We start from the raw sequence: 21,224 nt of genomic DNA, 5'->3' as shown, positions 1-21,224 counted from the left end.
CACTCATGTGTATGTAAGACAGAGAAAGAGAAACAGAAGACAGACAAAGACACATTTGGGTGCTTTGGGTACTTAGAATACCAAATCATTTAAAAGGTAATTCAGGGGCTGGAGAGATGGCTCAATGGTTAAGAGCACTGACTGCTCTTCCAGAGGTCCTGAGTTCAATTCCCAGCAACCACATGGTGGCTCACAACCATCTGTAATGGGATCCGATGCCCTCTTCTGGTGTGTCTGAGGACAGCTACACTGTACTTATATATAAGAAATAAATAAATAAATAAATAAATCTTTAAAAAAAAAAGATAATTACTGTCCAACGTCCTGAGCGCAAGAAGACTCTCACCTGCCTGTAGAGGAATTATGTGTTAGATGCACGTCTGTGGGCATGAACTACAGTGCTTTTGGCTGTGACTTCAGTGTTGGTGACTCAATGATAGAAACTAAACACAACACCAATAAACAGAACACACATAAAGCTAGGTTACATACTGTAGGATGATGTCATTATGCACCAAGGCAGGTCCAGGATAAGTGAAGCCTATCATTGGATGAGAAGGAAGGGTAGGCGGGGAAAAGTCTAGGAAGGAAAGAGGAGGAGGAGAATCGGGAGAATCAAGATAGAGACAACGGAGCAGGATGATCCAGAGCCAGGTGGCCTCGGTCAATTTTACCCTGTCTAGGTAGGCGCTTTATATCTTTATTAATGAGAATTTAACATATAAATCTGACTGATAAATTACAAGTTTCTAGAACTTTGATTTTACCGGGCTACAGGGGATGTGAGCAAAGTTCTCGCGTGGACGTTCCGCCTATTTTTTATTTTTACCACAACAGCATACTGATCAAGTGACAATGTTACAAGAGGCTTACTGGAACCCAATCCTGTATCTCTCCTAAGAGCAACAGTTCAGTGTTTCCTAATGTATGTGTGTTTAACTTATAGGTTACAGCTACCACAGACAATGAGAATGAACTGTATGTTAATAATTTCCAAACTACTACAACAGAAATTGCAGTCACTCTTTAAGATAGCCCAAACACACTAAACACTGCATCTGAGAAATCACAAACTATAATCTCATTGAACTCTGTCTTAAACCTGACTACTGGTTCTGAGAGGTTATATTTTTCCAGTATACATTAAAATAGTACATTTATATTTCAATATTTAAGTATGTATATTACAAAAACTATCTCATATCCCTCCCAATGGTGCCCATACTAATGAAGACACATTAAATCATATTCAGGAAAAAGTGTTGAGTATCATAGAGAATGTAGGTTGATGTCATTGTGCAGGTACAAGATAAACTGAGGCCTGTCATTGAATGAGAAGAAAGGGAGGCAGGAACAGAGGTTTTAGAAGGAGAGGGAGGAGCAGAAAGAGGAAGCAACATGGGGGCAGACGTAACCGATCCTCGCCATGCATCTCTACATAGATACAGGTTGTTATGAATATTTCTTAAGGGATGGATTTCTATAGGCCAATTTATCTTATCTAGGTGGGCGGTTTATATCCTTATCAATTGGTTGTAAGTTAATTGTGTAGAGTGTACAGTGTAATTGTGTACAGTGAGTACTTAACATAAATCTGGTTTTTGGGTTATAGTCTGTTGAGTCATGATTTCACTGGGTTGATGGGAGTGTGAACAGAGTCTGTGACAGGAAGCCGTCCTAGGCTATAGAATGCTTGAGGCCACGCTAGCACGGCTTGCAGAACACGATGTGTGTGTCAGGCGTGATAAAATACCTGCCAAGGGGACAATGTGTGAAAGCGGCTGACAGAGAAACAGCTAGGGCACACGGATCCGTGAGGAGTGGGAACCCGTGGGAACCAGTCTGCACATTTTTAATTATACTGCAACAGAAAAGATATAATGAGATCTTTAAGACCCCATCTGTTCAGATAGAGAGCGCAGCTTGGACTGTAACGTAAAGTACAGCATCAGCACGGGAAGAGCACAAGAACCCGCAAGAGGACTCAAAGTAGATTCTCACAGAAACGTCAAGAACACCGCCGCGTGCATGTACCTGAGGCCATGTCAAACTGCTGCAACACCAGCCTGGGGTCTGCGTGCTGATCGGAAGGCTCTGCAGCAGGAGTGGGCTGCAGCATGCGGACCAACGGTCCCGCTGGGATGTCCTCTGCTGCCTTCAGCACGAGCCTCTGTCCTTCACTAAGCTCACCCACACTGTTATCCAAGTCCTTCAAAGACAAGGAGACCATTAAGGCCATTATATGAAACCAATCAAAGCAGGAAATATTTTATAAAGATCATGATACATAACACAGAAGTGCTTACACTGCCACATTTCAGGTACATGAATAATAAGTCTGAGAAGTTCAGGGACCAGAAAGACAGCTAGCAGGTGAGAGTGCTTGCTGCTGACTGAGAAGCAGTTCAATCCCTAGGACCCATATGGCGGGAAGGAAGCTAATACTTCACGTCCGCCTTGACCTCACATTTGCTATGTGCACTTGCTCACATACATTATACATATTTTACATATACATTACATTATACATATTTTACATTATACATATTTTATTATTATAAAGGAAAACTTTTTTGAAAAGAAGTTTTAAAAGGCATATGGTATTGTATGTGTATTCAAATATATATGGATGTGGGCTGGAACTGCACACACACATGCACGCGTACACACACACACACACACACACACACACACAAAATAAATTTATCTTTAAAGCTTCATTTTTTTACTGTGTTTTAAAATTGTAGCATAAGAGATTGGAGCAGTTTGTCTAAATCTTTCTCAGTTACAAAGCTCAGTTCAATCTAGGTTAAAAGGGCTATGATATTGATTATTGAGTAATATAAACACTGTCTTGTGGAAATTAAAAGTTGGATATTTAATATTTTTCCTGTAGTTATGTCTAGCCCCTCCCCAAACCTTTATGGTTGAACAGTACCTCTGCTTGCTGTGAAACTAGTAATTCCTGTTCTTGCTTGGTAAGAAGAGAAATGATTGCATTTTCATGAAGCTTCTTGTGGGGCCTCCTAATCACCTGTCCTTCACTGGGAGGATCATCTTCCTAGAGCAGACACAAGGACAAGGCCAAAAAAGGTTATCCCACAACTCCCCTTTCTCAATTATGACTAATAAAACTTTAGGAAGAAAGAACACAAGTATGTTTTAAAGATGAACTCACCATTTCATTTTCAGGTAACTCTCATTTCCATTTGACCATAATAAAAACACTTCACAGCTGCCTCAAAGGTGGACAAAGTAATTTGAGTGCAGCTCTGTGACAGCTAGAGCTTCTGTCTCAAGCAACTAAACTACAGTGATCCCTAAGTGCTTTTGTGATGTTCAAACAGCATGAGTGTGGGCTCATGACCTGCTTCACGTGTACAGAGTGCAGATCAAGGCAGGGTGTGGCAAACCAGCCAAGCACTGGGGAGGTGCTGCCACTGGACCACACACGACACGAGAGCCTCAGAATCACGAGAGCCTCTACGGCGCCTCAGCACTCTTCCTCCTCTGCACCACATCAGTCTGTCTAAACTAGGGGAGGCACAGAAAGCCTCATCTTGTAACATTTACCTAGGCGTCACCGTGCCTCACAACACCTGCCTGAAAGACAAGGGTGCTGTGAGCCTCGGCATCAGATGAATGAATGTCCTTGTTAATACAAGAGTGGATATAATTTACAATTCATTAAAACAACAAATTCTTGCCTTTGGCTAGAAGATAAAGTATGACAAATTTATTTAAATCATTTATGGTCATTCTGTGTTAATGGAATATAGTACACCTCCTAGCTGTAGGAATAACGCACCTAACAGCACATGATTTCAGTTAACTCTGAGTTTCCTAGATTATATTTTTCATTTACGTTTACTATAACTTTGCATACCGTAAGAAATTACAACTAGAAATAGTTTCAAATGTAGAAAAAGAAAGGCTATACTTTTGTCTGGGTTCAGTTGGTCAATTTACTTTAATACCAGGTAAAGTTCTAAGAACGAGTAACAATTCCACAGTGGTGTGTTAAATAGCCAAACACATACACAATTCTCGAAAGGACGATTACTATGACTCTGTCTTCTCCCTCGCTATTCACAACAGTGATTGCAACTACAGGAGACTTAGCCAATCACTTCACAAGTCAGTGTTAAAAAATAACTGCTCAAACAGGATCTTCTCTGGAGATTTATTTTTCTTTTCAAAGCAGACTTCCTAAGGCGTTCTCCTACTCCTTTGTGACATGCCGCTTTGGCGGAAAGAGGGATCAACAAGGCTTAGCAGTGAGTGTGGCAGAGCGGCCACCCTTCCTCACTAAGTCACCTGAAAACATGAAAAGTGAAGACCTCATCCTTAGCAGTCCTAAGGGAAAATTAGTATGTGCTCACGACAGCTGTATACATGTAAATAGAATGTAACATGACATTATCAATGTCATTTTTTCATCTATGGCTCTAATAACCAGGAATGACTACTTTCCCTGGATCTTATTTTTATCTGAGTGTTTTAAAAGGACTTATTCTCATTACTCTGAATTACATGTCCATGGGTGAGTATGTGTGCATAAGTATAGGAGCCCATGAAGTAAAGAAGAGGATGTCAGAGCTCCAAAAACTTCAGTTATCGATGGCTGTAAAGCACCTGGTGTGGGTGGGGGGAACCAGACTTGGGTCCTCGCAACAGGGGTACCCCTCTTAACTGTTGAGCCGTCGTGATTTGTAACCCATTAAATTTATTTACACATACATACGCATGTATGTGTATACACGTATATATGTGGGTACATGTATACACACACATATCAATGCACACACACACACACACACACACACACACACACACACACACACACACACACACACAAATGTTCTGCAGGAGACGTAAAAGCAATCCCAGGTCTCATTACCTCATTACATTACCAGGTATCTTGGACTATCAGAACCGTAGAAGTCGGTGACAACTTTCTATTCATTCTCCCACTATCTAGGGTCATATAATGAAGTGGGTAAGCAACCCTCTATTACTAGAGTCTCTGTCCCCATCCCTCCTCACTACTTTTCCTTTCCCCACTGAAGCAAGGTGGCACAAAATAGCTCTCGGCCTCCTAACTGAGCCCCTGAAGTGTCTGTGACCACAGACAGGGATTTGCGGCTGTGCCTGGTTTCATGGTTAACAAATCACTAAACTTTGTGTCTATACCTCAAACAACTGAGGAAAACCTGCAACAAGACATCAAGACATTCTTCCAGTGCAACTGGAGTCAGCATCTCCTTACCATATCAAGGGCATCCTGCAGAGTGGTGGATAAGCTGTCATTTCTGTTCATCAGAAACAAGTCCCCATTTCCTGAAAGTAGAAAGGAGTAGAGCAATTTAGGGAAAAAAGGAGACATTTACTAAGAAATCTGGCCAGAAAGCACAGAATGCTACATTTAAAGTTCAGTAGGGGAAGTGGTGAAGCTCATGTCCAGGCCACTGTTAGGTAAATCACTCAGGCATAACAAACACAGCTTTTCACTTCGCCTCTCTGTCGTCAGAGTGGTCCAGCTGTTCAGTTTTTACCTGTTTGTTTCTTCAAGACAAGGTTTCTCAGACTATCCTGGGAACTCAGGCTGGACTGAGGTCAGAGACCTGCGTGCCTCAGCCTCCAGAGATTAACCTGATCGTGACCAGCTCAAAATTGATTTTAATCTGAATTATTGCTGTTATTTTGTGTGTACAGATGTTTTGCCAACGTGTGTGCCTATGTCCCAAGTACATGCTTGGCGCCATGGAGGCCAGGAAGAGGACATCTGACTCCCTCAAACTGTATTTACAGACTGGTGTGGGCGCTGGGAATTGAACCTGGTCCTCTAGAAGAGCAGCCCATGCTCTTAGGTACAGAGCTGGCTCTCCAGCCCCAGGCTGTCAGAATTTGAGAGTAATTTCAAGTATATATATATATATATATATATATATATATATGAGAGAAACTGAGAAATAGGCACCTCTACAAGTTGTTAAATGTACATAAGAACTGGTTTAAATGGAGAGCTGGCTAATCTCCCAGGAAGCATGCGGACTGTGCACTAATCGAAAGGTAGCAATCTGTCTCAACAATGCACTTGTAGATACGGATTATGGAACTTATCAGGTAAGTGCAGTTTGTGCAAAGATGGTCAGTACAGTCTGGTACGTAGTCTGGGATGTGGGAAAACAGTCTAAATAAATGTCCCTCACTTAAGCATTACCTGAATGGATCATACACCACTGGAAAAACACATGACCCATGTGTGTTGATATTGAAATATGTTTACCACACAATACTTTGTAAAAAGTTCAGGTTTTACAATAATAATATACACAGCATAACACTATATAAAAGTACATATATAAACGTGCATTTAGCATCTATACAAGCAGAGACAAAATACACTAACAGAATATATCTCAAGCTATTATCAAATTAATTCTAAAGAAAGAGGGCAATTTCATTCTTCAAAATCAGAGCCTAAAAAGTTAACCAAACTGCACAGAATATCTAGTAAACCATGTTGAGGGGCTGGAGAAGTGGCTCAGAGGTTAAGAGCACCAACTGCTCTTCCAGAGGTCCTGAGTTCAAATCCCAGCAACCACATGGAGGCTCACAACCATCTGTAATGGGATCTGATGCCCTCTTCTAGTGTGTCTGAAGACAGTGACAGTGTACCCATATAGAATAAATAAATATATAAAAAAAAAAATAAAACCATGTTAAATCAGGAAAGATAACCAAAACCTTTTTTAAAAAGAAGTTATCACTAAGGAAACGACTATAATATAGCCAAAAGTCTTAACTTACTCTTGGTAGCCAAGTTCTGAGCACAGCTAAGTAAGATCTCGCCTTCAGATATGTGCCTGTCTAAAGTTTCTGTCTCAGTGACAGTGCTCAACGTGTTCTCCGGGGTTGATGAACCAGAACTCAGTATCCGCTGGAGAGAAGGGGCCTTGGTGTCCTCAAGACGTGGTGCTAAGGGAGCTGGCTCCGGAGGTGCAGGCTGAGCAGAGGAGGCGACACTCTCGGGCTCCTCGTCGATAGCCACAGACATCACACTGAGAAGATAAAGGCACATTTGGAGCTGCACATCGCTGAAGGCCCACGCCCATTCACATGCACAAAAACAGATGTTACAGTCACAGCCTCTTTTAGCAAAGTGACCACTGTAACAGCTAACAAGGCTCACTGCTCTGAAATTCTGCTTTCATCAGAGGCCGCCTGAAAGCTGCTCTAGTCACAAGAGAAATCAATATGGTTTAGTAATAAAAACATTAACTGAGCGCAGTATATGATGATCTATACCAGAGAAATAATTATGTATTTCATTAATAATCTGATGGGTTTATTCTTATTTACTTTAAACCTTTGGAAAAGACAAGGGTGTATTTTTAATTTTAAAATATTTAAGATTTATAAAAGTTATTTTTTCTAAAGAATAAATGAAAGCCATGAGTAGTGGAAACATGCTTGTAATCCCAGCACTAATGAGGCCGAGACAGGAGAATTACCAATTTAAGAACAACCTCAGCTACAAAGAAAATTCCAGACCAGCTGGACTTCATAACACGCCCCCGCCCCCACCCCAGTCCACCCCCACACCCCAGCTCTTTCTGTGGCCTTTCCATGCAGGAACAGTGTGTGAAGAGTGGATCTGGCGGAGCTGCAGAGGAACAAGTGTGCGCTCTTGCTTACACAGCTCTTGGGTGAAGACGTTCCTGAAGAGAGTTAGGGTTCTCTTCATCCAGGGGCAGGTCTCCACTGTCCCATGGCTTGGGAAGTTCAGGGCTTGAAAACTTCAACTTGTCAATGGAAATTTCTGACAACGTTGGGGTAAGAGCTGCTGCTGGAGGAGGGGTGGTGACAGGGGTACGGGTTGGTGTGCTAACAAGTGTGGCTACAGGCAGGCCACTTCCTACAGATTAGAAAGAGAAAATGAAGACTCGGTCGATCACGTTCTGATGTGATGGCTCATTGTTTTAGATAACACTGGCATTAAACAATCATAATGACGACAATGATGGCTTTAATAGGAACATTTCTACATTTATTAAGATATAGACATTAAGACCTCGAAAAGATGACATTTTAAAACTACTTCACACTTAAGCAGCTTTAGTAGTTATTAAATCACACATTTTCAGAAATAATACTTTTCTGTGAATGCCTCCCTGGAAAGTTATATTGGAAACTTAATCCTTAACCCATATGTTGCAATGTGGAGGGAGGCCCCTGTGAACTACCCAGGGGCACATGCACCCTACATGCGATCAGCAGCCCCATGAGGAGTGAGACCTCAGCCTGCAGGCTCCTCCTCTCTGGCTGCTATGTGACACCTTTTGTCATTCATGATATAGCAAGAAGGCTGTCAGCAAAGGCAGCCCCTTGGTATGACTTCACAGACTCTGGAACTTAAACAAAGAAACAAACAAACTCTTAATTTAACTTATAAATTATCTAGTGTATGGTATTCTGTTATAGTATATAAGCAATCAAGTGACAAGCAATTCCTTAGTTTCCTTGCCAAAAAAAAAAAAAAAAAAAGCATTTATTAAAGACTACTAAGCAAAAGCTATTTATAGTAACTAAAAGTAAAACTGAATTATAGAAACAAAAATTTTAGGTTCAGGCAAGATGCCGCAGCAAGTCAAGCATTTGCCTGACACCCAGAGTTCAATCACGGTACCTATGTTAAAATGAAAGAAGAAAAGCAACTTCACAAACTCCCGACCTCCACACACGTGCCATGACGTGTGCAGACACACACACGTACACAATCACACAATGTTTTTAAAGAAACAGGGTTTCTACCTTTCTCAACAGGTATCTCTTTAACGGATGAGGCCACGTCCTGATCAGATTCGCAGGGAGAGGACTCTGGAGTTTTTATGAACAGGTGCTCCTTCAAAGGTGCCGGGGAGCAAGGGGGAGTAGGCTGCGGTGTAGCTATCGGAGGATAAACTCTTGCCTAAGATGGATTAGTGAAACAAACACGGTGTGTTCATAATCGCCCGACAGAAAATAATAGGAACAGTAAGAGGAGCTCAGTCCTAGACTACAGCGTTGACATGGACGGTCAAAGCAACAATAAACAGAAGCCTGGGTGTTCGGGTCTTAACTATTTGGTTGCCAGTACAGGACTGGCCTAAGGAAACTCCTGGGCAACTAAGTAACTGCATCTGAAAGAAATGCGTTTGTCTTCTAACACAGAGATTAGTCAGACTGAGGTGAAGACCAAACCCAACTACAACTTGATGGGTTGCATGGTTAACGTAACAGCAAGTAGGAAACAGGAGAGGGCAGGAGAGAAAACATTAGAGCCAGCTGCAAACAAGGAAAGAAGGAAACATCTTAACATCAATTTCTCACCTAAGGTAATATTCAACAGGTTTCAAAGTTCGAAGACATAAAAGGATAACAGTAAAAACACTGTCCTGTTTCCTTTCTATCTCGCTTCTTTCCTCAGAGTTATCAAGCAATCCTGACCTAAGTCAATTACATGTGCATAGATTTATGTATGGAGTAAGTTCTCAGTCCTAACCACTGAAAGCACTGTTTACTTCTGAGCAGACACCGTGGAACTCCCCTATAGCACTGGGCTCCTTACACCATCAGCAGAGGCAAGAGTGCCTACTGTCCCTGGGTCTTTTGACCGTACGCAGGCAATCCCTATTTCTTTTCTGTGAGGGAACAGCCTTGTCATTTCCTTTATTCATTTTAAGAACATTATTATCCACTTTAAAAGGCCTTTATATACTGCATGCCATGTTGGAAACTACTGCCTAACTTAAACTGACGGTGAGTCTACAGCCACACTAACCTGGACATGCCCAATACTGTCCAAATGATGAAAAATTATTAGAAATCCTCAAACACTGCTCAACAGGTAGCAAACTCTTTTATGTGAAAAAAATACACTATATCGTTTCTACTTCTTGACTGTATATATATACAACATAAAAATCTGTATGTGTATGTGTATGTATGTGTGTGTGTGTGTATATATATATATATATATATATATATATATATATATATATATATATATTCATTTATTTACAATAAGATGGCCCAGCTATCCTCATGAGAGGATCTGAAGGTATTCTCCTAGCACTGGTAACTGATCACTAAACCATTAGGAACTAAGCATTCACAAAGTTCTACACCCTAAGTTATATAAGTTATTTAATGATCCATGAAACTTTATAGGAAGATGATGATGATTTAATATCATGAAGATGTCTATCCCTCCCAAATTATACAAATCAAAATTAGACTTCTTTCTTTAACATTTTTCTTCCAGGATTCACGTCATAACCAAGGCTCTGTGGTGCTTTATGCTTTTGTATACACAGTCTGAGAATCAAGTCCTTATGTTCTTTGGAAACACAAAAAAAAAGTGGTTTCCTGAAACCTAGTAAGAAATGCGATTTTTAATAGAACTTAGAAATAAGATGTAAAGAGCAGGCCATGGTGTGGCGTGCACCTGCAATCCCAGTTCCTTGGGAAGCTGAGGCAAGAGACAGCATTCAAGAGCAGGAGGCCAGTCTGGGCAGTGCAGTAAAACCTCACCTCTGAAAAAATAAAAAAAAATAAATTAAAATAAAACTTCCGTGATGGTGGTGCACAGCTTTAATCTCAGCACTTGAGAGACAGAGGCAGGCAGATCTCTGAGTTTGAGGTCAGGCTGGTCTACAGATCAAGCTCCAGGACAGCCCAGGCTACATAGAAAACCCTGTCTTGAAAAACAAACTAAAACAAAAATTAAAAATTAAAAACTCTTTAAAATTAAAATTTAAAATACATGAAAAATAAAAACATAAATATGTCCAAATGCTAAGACAAGCTTGATAGTGTTGAGGGGACAACTAGCTCAGTGAGCATGGGCTCGCTCTACTAACAGTCACACGCGGTTTAAACTCTAAAGTATCTCTATCATATAGGCAAGCCTACGCAAAACAGAGCTAAGGCATCAGTTCACTATGCCCAAGAGACTACGCTCTCAACAATCAAACTTCCTGCTTACACTCATTTTTCCAAATTTTCTTACTAATCACCCCCATGAGAGTATGTGCAGGGAATGAGCACAGAACAAGTCAAAGAAGAGCAGAGATCGATTGATCAGGTTACAGAGCCGTCGTGGCCCTGAGAGGTCTGCAGCGCAAGCATCGTTAACAAGGCACAGGTGTGAGCAGATGCGTCCATTCCCTAGCACCAAGCTCTGTAAAATCAATGCACAGGCAGCCGGTGGTGGTGCACACCTTCAGTCCCAGCACTTGGGAGGCAGAGACTGGTGGATCTCTGTGAATTCGAGATCAACAGATCAGCCTGGTCAACAGAGCAAATTCTAGGATAGCCAGGGCTATGCAAAGAAACCCTGTTTCAAAAAACCAAAAAAAGAAAAAAAAATCACACCAACCACCACCACAACAAAAAATAGTCAAACATCAACTTTATCATAAAAGATTAGTTTACAGGACTCACCTATTAATAAGTCTTTGTGATTTACAGGGTCAGAAATAGCTACAGAGATTTGTATCATTCCAATAAGAGATTAGAAATTCTACTTCACATAGCGATGGTGACTAGACAAACAATAATGAAGTCTATGAAGTACATTTTCTCCTAAAGGAGTAAAGTAAGAAAGTATCTTTCTATGTAGAACCTAAATATTAAATGTGTGTGACCTAAAAGTACAAACAAATACTCAGGGAGAGGAGGAAGAACAGTGGTGTCACACGGAGTGGGAGAAAGGACAAATGAGGGGACGGAGGTGGGGGATGTGAGCAAAGTAAACTATATTTGGATGAAGTGTCCGGACCACTATTTCTGTGGGCTCAGTGAAAATAATGAATAAAAGCAGAAAACATGTCCTTAGGGAATACTGCTAACCCTTTTGAGGTAGAGTCACATGTTCACAACTTTCAAACTTTTTCTAAAGAACACAATATAGGGCTGGAGAGATGACTTAGCAGTTAAGAGCACTGGCTGCTGTTCCAGAGGACAGGGGTTCAACTCCCAGCACCCACATGGAAGCTTATGACTGTCTGTTCCAGATTGGATGCCTTCTTCTGGCTTGTGTGGATAGTGCATGCAAGGAGCAGACAGACAGACATCAAACAAAACACACACTTAAAATAGAGATAGATTTTAGAAATGTATGCAACTGCCAGCAATGTGAAATACAGGAAATAAATAAAGGAAGGGAAAAAATGGTCACTGTAACACACTTAGAAGCTGAGTATGATAGCTTAGACTTGAATCCAGTTCAAGGCCACCTTCAGGTGCATCTCCAAGGCCAGCCTAAACTACGAGAAACCGAATCTCAAAAAGTGAATAATAAAATGTAGGGAAATGTTAATTACATCACCTGAATAAAATTCTATCACAATCTGTGATCTTATAATATTAAGTTTAAAATATATCTTTTTTAAGTAGGTGTAATGGCTCCTGCATAAAATAGCATGTTTTTATACACTGAAGTGAAAGGACTATCCTGAGTTTGAGGCCACCCTGAGCTACAGAGATAGAGAGTTCCAGGTCAGCTTGGATTATAGGGCGAGGCTGTCTTAAGCAAACAGACAGAAAGACACACAGAGAGAGAGAGAGAGAGAGAGAGAGGGAGAGAGAGAGAGAGAGAGAGAGAGAGAGAGAGAGAGAGAGAGAGAGAGAGAGAGCTCTTTAATAATGTCTAAGATATTACCCACAATCTTAAATTATAAGAGAATGGAAAGTCATTCCTACCGACACATTAGTTTCATTTCTTGAAAGATCACCCGAAACACGTGTGGCAGCAGGCCCCTGCTTCTTTGCCTCTCTGTCAGCTAACATGACAGCAATGGTCTCGGCCAGAGCTTCATTGACAAAACGGCTGATCATGTCTGAGTTCACAGGAACTCCGGCATCAACCATAAGCTGGAATGCTCCGCTGCTTGTTCCTGGGACTGAAAAACAAGAACTTCAGATAATGGCAAGAAACATGGCTGCAGCCAAGCTCCCTTTTTCAGGTCTACCAAGGCTGGTAGACATGTGTGTGAGTGTGGAGGAGGGGTGAACACTGAGACTAGGAGCAAGCCACAAGACAGACAAAGATAACGACTTAATGAACATCCTTTTTCAACAAACCAACGGGGTGGGAGGGACACAAGTAAAAATCAACTTAATGTGCCTCTTCCACCACTGCAGAAGTCAACGAAAATATTACATTAAATTTCCTTGGCTGGAAACAATCCCATTCCCACTCCCAACCAAAACAGGAGACAGGCTTTCCCTCCCTCCCTCCTCCTTCCTCCCTCCCTCCCCCTCCCTCCCTCCCTCCCTCCCTCCCTGCAGGTCAGGGACATTAGTCATGCACTGCATGTTAAGCCTCCTCAAGCTTCTAAAGCAGGATTTGGGAAGTAAAAGACCAGGCTGTAAAGGAAGAACAGGCTACCAAAGAGAGGAAAGACAAGAAGAAGTGTTTTTTTTAAAAAGAACATATGTGACGCACATAAAGTAATGCAGACAAACACAGACATTAAACATTAAGTGAAAAAGGAAGAAACATCTACAGATTTATGGCTAATTACTTTTCAATAAAATATTAAGATAATTCAACAGAGAAAGGATAAACTTTTAAAGAATACTGGAGAAATCTGAAATCCATATGAAAAAGGAGAAAGAATAAGCATTTTATATCTTCATTTTATATTACATATAAACTTTAACTCAAAATATACTATGAGCGTTGAAGGAGTCACTGAATGGTAGAGTTCTAGCCTCGCCTGGTCAAAGGTCCTGGGTTCAGTCCTGGAAACGCACGCACACTTTTGCAGGCACACACACACACACACACACACACACACACACAGAGAGAGAGAGAGAGAGAGAGAGAGAGAGAGACGACGCATGCACGCACGCGTGCACACACAGGCACAGATGAAAGAAAACCTCTATACCACAATTAGATTCTATTACTCATCATAATACTCAGCATATTCAGAGACAGGCAAATAAGGACCACAGTGAGACATCGCTACATACAGGCAAAATGGCTACACTGATTAGAGCGCACTACCACATGCCAATAAGCATGGAGGACAACTGCAACAGACACAACTGCGTGGGATATGTCATAGTACCTCCATTTGGAAAAGGCTCAGCAAACCCTCATAACCGTTTACTTATCACATGGCTAGAATAAATTAAAAGCTGTGTCCAAACAAAAAATTGTCAGCAAGTATTCTTATCAGTTTTAGGATAGATCCAAACTAAAAGACTACAAATATCAACCAACAGATAACTGGATTAACAGTTTATGATATATCCAGCATAATACTAACATAAGCAAAAACAAGATTGCCAAAATATTACACTGGGATAGGCAAGATGGTTGATAGTGAAAAAATGTGCTTACTGCTATGCCTGACCACCTAAACCACAGCCAAGCTTCAACCCTCTGGAGCCATCGTGGAAGGAGAAAACCAACTCCTTCAAAACTTGTCCTCTGACAATCAGAGCACACTGTAGCATACATGTACACACACACACACACACACACACACACACACACACACAATTACTGCAAAAAATGCAATGCTAAATAAAGTCAGCCAATAAAAAAAATCATGCTATATGATACTCATATATGAAAGTCTTCAAAAGATTAAAATACATGACAGAAAGACAAATACAGTTGTTGGGGCCACTGCACATGGGTGAAGGCTAGCAACTGTCTACAAAGTGTAGGAATACTTTGATATTGACAGAAATGTTTTCTGACATGATTGAATGCAAAACTATTTTAAAACTTGTCAAACTGTATACTTAGAACTGATGAATTTGAAGGCAACTAAATTTCCATTTTAAAAAGACTGATGTCTTTCATTTATTCATACACACAAACATACAATTATATATATATATTTATATATATATTTAAGAAGCTTCTACAGCAGTACCAACTCATTTCCATATGACCTCTCAAACAGTCCTTAGTGTTAGTTGGCCCTCCCCTAAACTCCCTTTCCCCTCTCCATTTAATCTTCCTGCTTCAGCACCTCCCCCCCACACCTCCACAGTGTATTTTATTCCCCTTCCGTGGGACATCCTCCCTCCCCCAGAGTCCCTTTCCCATACCTAGCCGCTGTGGTTCTATGGATCACAGCATGCCTACCAAAGGCTTTAAAGCCAACACTCATGAACACAAAGACCAAGACTAGACTATATGCAGAGTGAGAGACTTTGGAACATCCAGTCCTAAATGGGACGTCTCCATCGACCTCTCCTCTCAAGGCTCAGGGGCTTATGCACAGGAGGAGGTGGGAAGATTGGACACCTAGAAAACATTGTCCAGACACAACAGGACCGACACACATGAACTCAGAGACTGTGGTAACACGCACAGGAGCTATACAGATTCAAGCCAGACTGGATCCCAAACGAGAAAGAGAAGCAGACACAAGCTCCCATGTCAGGAGCCATCTAGGAAAGGCTAAAGCTTACAAGTGGTGTTCTGAAGATGACACATTGGTTTGCATGGCTGTGATGGATAATTCTGAATGGCAGGGCTTTCAGAACTCTCATCTGAGGATTGACTCTTACTGCTAGTACATCTTTCTTGTCATTATTAAATTAATATAAATATTCTTGAGCATTAGCCCACTCTATTGGGCAGATTTTCTGCACATCAATGAAGATATACTCCTTTGTAACAATGCTATAGAGACAAGTTGATGATTTCATTATTCTACACAATTTCTAAGCCCTGTGTAATATGAAAGCTATAATTGGGCTTTATAAATCTTCATATGTCATAAGCTAATTGCACTAACAGAAAGTAGCCTTGAAACAGACTTCTGATCAGGGAAAACATTCCTTTTAGGCTGAATGTAAAACCATTATCCGATAACTAAAGGTCATAAACCGAGAATGAACAATTTTTTTTTTTTTTTTCTTTTTTTTTTTCGGAGCTGGGGACCGAACCCAGGGCCTTGCGCTTCCTAGGCAAGCGCTCTACCACTGAGCTAGATCCCCAACCCCGAGAATGAACAATTTATTGTAGATGCAAGGACAGAAGATAAAATTGACTAGATTTATCTATACAAAACTTCAACTAATGAGACACTTGACAAAACCATGCTAACTTAGACATAGAATTATTGGTTTAAACTCTTAACAAACCTGTGGAGCTAGTAATAGATAACGAAAGCTAAATAAGATAACTAGTCTTAATGGAAATACATGTAAACATCTCTGTCATTACTTCTTATTCAATTTACGATTTGAATTTATGTTTGACTTGTTGTGAACTTTGAAAAAAGTTGCTTAGACTACCATGTGATCATGTATCCTGAACAAGGACAAGAACTAGGAACAATCACAATAAGAGCAGATGCAGAACAGAAGCAGCGCAGCGCAGAGCAGAGCAGAGCAGAGCACAGCAGAGCAGAGGGGAGCAGATGCAGAACAGAAGCAGAGCAGAGCACAGCAGAGCAGAGCACAGCACAGCAGATGCAGAACAGAAGCAGAGCAGAGCAGAGCAGAGCACAGCAGAGCACAGTAGAGCAGACAGCAGGCTTCTTCTTACCAGGAGACAGGTTTTTTTCTAAACAGCCAGTTTCCTTTTACTGACAAGGACAGGGCTTTTTTATACTCAATAAAAGGTAGAAGTTTTTTCGAATCAATAAAGGTTGAGTTTACTTTTCATCCAGAGTAGGTGAGTTTTTCTGCATTGGCACTTGCTCAAGGAAACTTGCTCACGGGGGCTTTCATTCTATCCACCAAATACATGTATGCATTTGTAAGAAGAAATGTGTGTGTGCAAGTTGGTGAGAAAAATGGTTGGGCCCAACAAAAAGGTGAATGTGTAGATGAATGTGTGTACGAATGCATGTGTGTATACATATTTGCTTGTGCAAAAGTTTTTCTATCTGCGAGCATGATTTTCTTTTCCTGGTTCACTAAAAGTTAATTGTTCCAAGCCTCCCTCTTGCCTGGCCAGCAACAGACAAGGCTTCTAGGCAAGAGAGAAAGGAGCCTTAGCAATAAATCCTCTACTGAATTCCCTGCTGCTCTACATCATATGTTAATTGCCAGGGAATTATACAGTAAGTTTATAATGTAAGTAAGAGTTAAGTTTTCCACTGCTAACTCAAGCACAGAGAATTATAAATAAGAGAGAAAAAGTTTTCCCAGCACTTAGTGAAGCACAAAACAGTAATAGTTAGGTTTTTAGCACAGAATAAAAAAAAAGCAAGTAATGATGCACAAAACAGTGAAAAACATTTAAGTTTTAGCTCAGAACAGTTAGAGAATTAAAAGGCCAGAAATCATCAGTCTTTTGGTCTGTGTCCAAAGCTGTGTTCCACTTCAACCCCTGGCATCCATCCACCTCTTGCCAAGAAGCTATCCCCCAGCTTGCAAAAGAAAAATTAGTTTGCCCTAGTGGAGTCTCACTGGATACACTGACCAGACATAAGGTAGGCCCCATCCCCAGCAAAAGAAGGCCAAAACAAAAAGAACTTAAGGGTAATCCTATAGACCTTTGTATCACATTGCTTTGTTTGAGCTATATTTTGACTTTGTGTTCTTACGGGTTTTGCTTCAGTGTGTTTCTTGTGTTTTTTCTTTCCTTTTTAAAAATTCTGTTTTTCGGGGTTGGGGATTTAGCTCAGTGGTAGAGTGCTTGCCTAGGAAGCGCAAGGCCCTGGGTTCGGTTCCCAGCTCCGAAAAAAAGAACCAAAAAAAAAAAATTCTGTTTTTCTGCCTGTTTTCTGAAGAGAGAAAGAAAGGGCATAGAATAAAGTGAGTGGGAGGTAGGGAAGGAAAAATAAGGAAGTCAAACTGTGGGGGCAGAGAAAGGAAAGTAGGAAAAGGAGGGGGAAAGAAAAATCACAAGAAGTTGCAGGGAACAAGAGGGAGAATTAGAGGAATGGCTCATTTAATCATTCAGTGAACACTTAAACCCTCACCAGTTATTAGTAAAGGGCTGGGCAAAAGAAGCAGCATCTTTACTACTGAATACTGTGAGTAAGTCTAGTGAGTGAGAAAGACATGTCAGACAGCCATAACATATTGGTACCTGTTATAAATGTATGCTGATGATAAATCGTGTCAATGGATTTTGGAATCAACTAGGGGAGACACACGTCTGGACATTCTGTGAGAACATTTCCAGAGAGATTTAAGTAGGAGGAAAAGACCCACCCTCAGTGTGGCCAGCGCCATCTCATGGACTGGGGATCTGGACTTCATTCAAAAGAGAAAAGAGGGCTGGAGAGATGGCTCAGCGGTTAAGAGCACTGACTGCTCTTCCAGAGGTCCTGAGTTCAATTCCCAGCAACCACATGGTGGCTCACAACCATCTGTAATGGGATCTGATGCCCTCTTCTGGTGTGTCTGAAGACAGTGACAATGTACTCATACATAAAATAAATAAATAAATTTTAAAAAAGAGAGAAAAGAGTTAACTATGAGGCATCTGTGTCTCCCAGCTTCCTAAGGATGTAATGTGACCAGCTGTATTATACTCCCAGCCTTCTGGTGAGGATATGACCGGCCACATCACACTCTCATTGGCATATCTTTCCCGCCACAATGAACTTCTCTCAAACCATCACACAAAATAAATCTTTCCTCTATAATAAAGCCCCCTTTGCTAGGTACTTGGTTGCAGCAAATGGAAAAATAAAAAGAGGTACCAGAAAGACGTTTTAGTGGATAAAGGCACCCCAAAGCTGATGTCCTGAGTAAGTCCTGGAGCTGACTGTGGAAGAGACAAACGCTGTCTCTGACCTAGGCATGGATGCACACAGTATCCATTGTTCCTCCTCTATAATACATGTTTGTATGTATATTTACATAACATATCTATATAATTTAGACACAGACACAGACATATTTCTGGGAAAGAACAACAGAATCCTGGAGAATGGCTCAGCACCCCCACAGCTGCAATCTGTAATAAGGGGGAAGGGAATGCTAATCTCATCTGCAGAGGGGCAGAAGGTGAGATAGCCAAGGATCCACTCGGTCTCAGGGATACAGAAATCACAGTAATTAAATAAAGCTTTATCTTTAATAACAACAATGACAACAGGTTCCACCTGACGTACCAATGTCAGAAGCTGACGGTTCGCTTGCCTCGCTTACTGAAACACTGGCATCAAGTCTGGCCTGTTGCTGGAGTGGAAAGAGCCCAGAGATAATTCTTGACATTATTTCTTGTTCTACCCTAGAAGTATAAAGTTAAATACACCTGAATTTGGTTAAAAGTATAATATGTTCACTATATCACCCTTAAGAATAAGCTGTACTCAGAGCATGAACATGTGAAAGCCGCCTGCTGGAAGGAAGAGAACTGTGTCTCCTGCAAAGACAAGCCCACGACACGGTCCTCTGGGAGACAGACGATGAAATCAACTTAGAGCTCTTCGGCCTGACAGACAGCTCCTTAACCGCCTGGCTAAGCATCCCACCTGAGTTACGGAGTCTGTCAGGCACTGACAAGCTTGCTGCTCACTCAGAGCCCACACGTAAACTCCTATCAGATCGAAGCTCCACGAAGTTCACTGAACAGAGTCTGGGACTAGGCAAGTGCTTAAACGGCATCCTTAAACCAGCCATCTGACGCTTCTGTTAGTGAGTTCATTAGAATAACGCAACTTTATTTAAAAAAAACCAAAAAACAAAAACACCAAAACTGCAAAAAAGAGTAGAGTTTTTCCTTGAAAAGGAAAGAAAAATGTATTTCCAAGGTCATGGTTAGGAAGAGGAAAGAAAAAGCAGAGAGTAGAGAGTAGAAGCCTTCTTTCAATACACTTTTTTAGAGCAGCTATTAGTCATATTAAAAATTATTGTCAGGCTGGAGAGATGGCTCAGAGGTTAAGAGCCCCAACTGCTCTTCCAGAGGTCCTGAGTTCAATTCCCAGCAACCACATGGTGGCTCACAACCATCTATAAAGAGATCCAATGCCCTCTTCTGGTGTGTCTGAAGACAGTGACAGTGTACTTATATATAATAAATAAATAAATCTTTAAAAAAAATTATTGTCATATAAGTGATAGATGTTTGGAAAATTCAGAAAATTAGTTTTTTTAAAAATTGGCTAGGCTCACTCATAATTCTAGATTTAGAGAAGTAGTTAATAACCTGACATGTATTTCAAACATTTGTCCGATGCAAACTTATTTTAAGGTCTTAAAGGCTAAGTTTACACTGTCTCTGCCTTTATTTATACACCAGAATACTATGTTTCACTCTTACTGAATATTCTTCTAAGTCATTTCCATTTTTATTTGCTATTCTGATTTTAGTCACACCAATAGAATTATAAACTTACCACTGAATTAAATTATTTTCCAATGTTTCTTTTCTCTCGATTACTTTATCTAAAATATCAGTAGTGGGCCGGACAGCAGAAACTACTGGAGGAAATGAAGGCCCACTATACTTTGTAGGAACAACTTTAACACTTCTGTTAAACTCCAACATTGGTGCAGAGCATTCAGGAATCTCGTCACGCTTTTCCTCTTCCTGGAAACATAATAAAAACACAACTATTATACTCAAATATCAGTTCAACACTTTAGGCAAAGGCATCCACTGTATGAGTTAGCCAACATTCACAAACCAGCCAAGAACCTTTCTCCCCAGGCGGCATGACATTAAGTGTGCCGTACACGCTGCATTTATCACAACACAACATAACACTGGAGAATACGCGTTTACACAGTCTGTGTGTTTTAAACTCAATGTCCAGGCTCTGGGTATGGTTCAGTGGTAGAACATTTGTCTATCCTGAGTTTGACTTCACACCAACACACACAAAACATTAAAAAAAATCAATATTAATTTCATATAGTCATGAAGCTAGAAAATTTGGGGATTCGAGCATTAAACCTTATGAAATACCCAGAAATTTATGAGCTTGATTATCACAAAAACCCAGATGATCACAAACATTTCTTCATCCTGTCAGAACCTGCAGTTTACATTGTTTATCTCACATTACTTTCATCATCATAACACATCCCAAAGTTATTTCTTTGACTTTTTTTAATGAAAAATGTGACATGTTTAAAAATAAACAAAATGATGCTTAGGCACCACGTGTCATATAAATGATAAGAACTGCATGTACCTAGCCCCCAGCTTCAACAATTACCAACTCATGGTCAACTCTGCCACCTAAGTTGTCCACCCATACATTCTCGCTTTTATAGATCATGGGGACCCA

At 40.7% G+C, this 21,224-nt stretch overlaps 1 protein-coding gene across 2 annotated transcripts in view; it reads right to left on the bottom strand.

The window, feature by feature from the left end:
* Kiaa0586 (KIAA0586 ortholog) overlaps window positions 1-21,224 on the bottom strand; it is a 95,401-nt gene that overhangs the window by 36,237 nt on the left and 37,940 nt on the right. For both annotated transcript variants that reach the window (XM_032907905.1, XM_032907906.1), the window contains exons 19-27: window positions 20,328-20,521; window positions 19,101-19,219; window positions 12,751-12,950; window positions 8,818-8,974; window positions 7,702-7,921; window positions 6,814-7,064; window positions 5,270-5,340; window positions 2,939-3,061; window positions 2,035-2,209 (exon numbers count right to left, since the gene is read on the bottom strand). In XM_032907905.1, the coding sequence (XP_032763796.1) occupies window positions 2,035-2,209; window positions 2,939-3,061; window positions 5,270-5,340; window positions 6,814-7,064; window positions 7,702-7,921; window positions 8,818-8,974; window positions 12,751-12,950; window positions 19,101-19,219; window positions 20,328-20,521 (1,510 nt within the window). The remainder of the gene's footprint in view (window positions 1-2,034; window positions 2,210-2,938; window positions 3,062-5,269; window positions 5,341-6,813; window positions 7,065-7,701; window positions 7,922-8,817; window positions 8,975-12,750; window positions 12,951-19,100; window positions 19,220-20,327; window positions 20,522-21,224) is intronic.

Source organism: Rattus rattus, chromosome 7, assembly GCF_011064425.1.
Source record: "Rattus rattus isolate New Zealand chromosome 7, Rrattus_CSIRO_v1, whole genome shotgun sequence".
Taxonomy (NCBI): domain Eukaryota; kingdom Metazoa; phylum Chordata; class Mammalia; order Rodentia; family Muridae; genus Rattus; species Rattus rattus.
The sequence above is the reverse complement of the archived record's forward strand: the minus strand, read 5'-3'. Positions and strand labels throughout refer to the sequence as shown.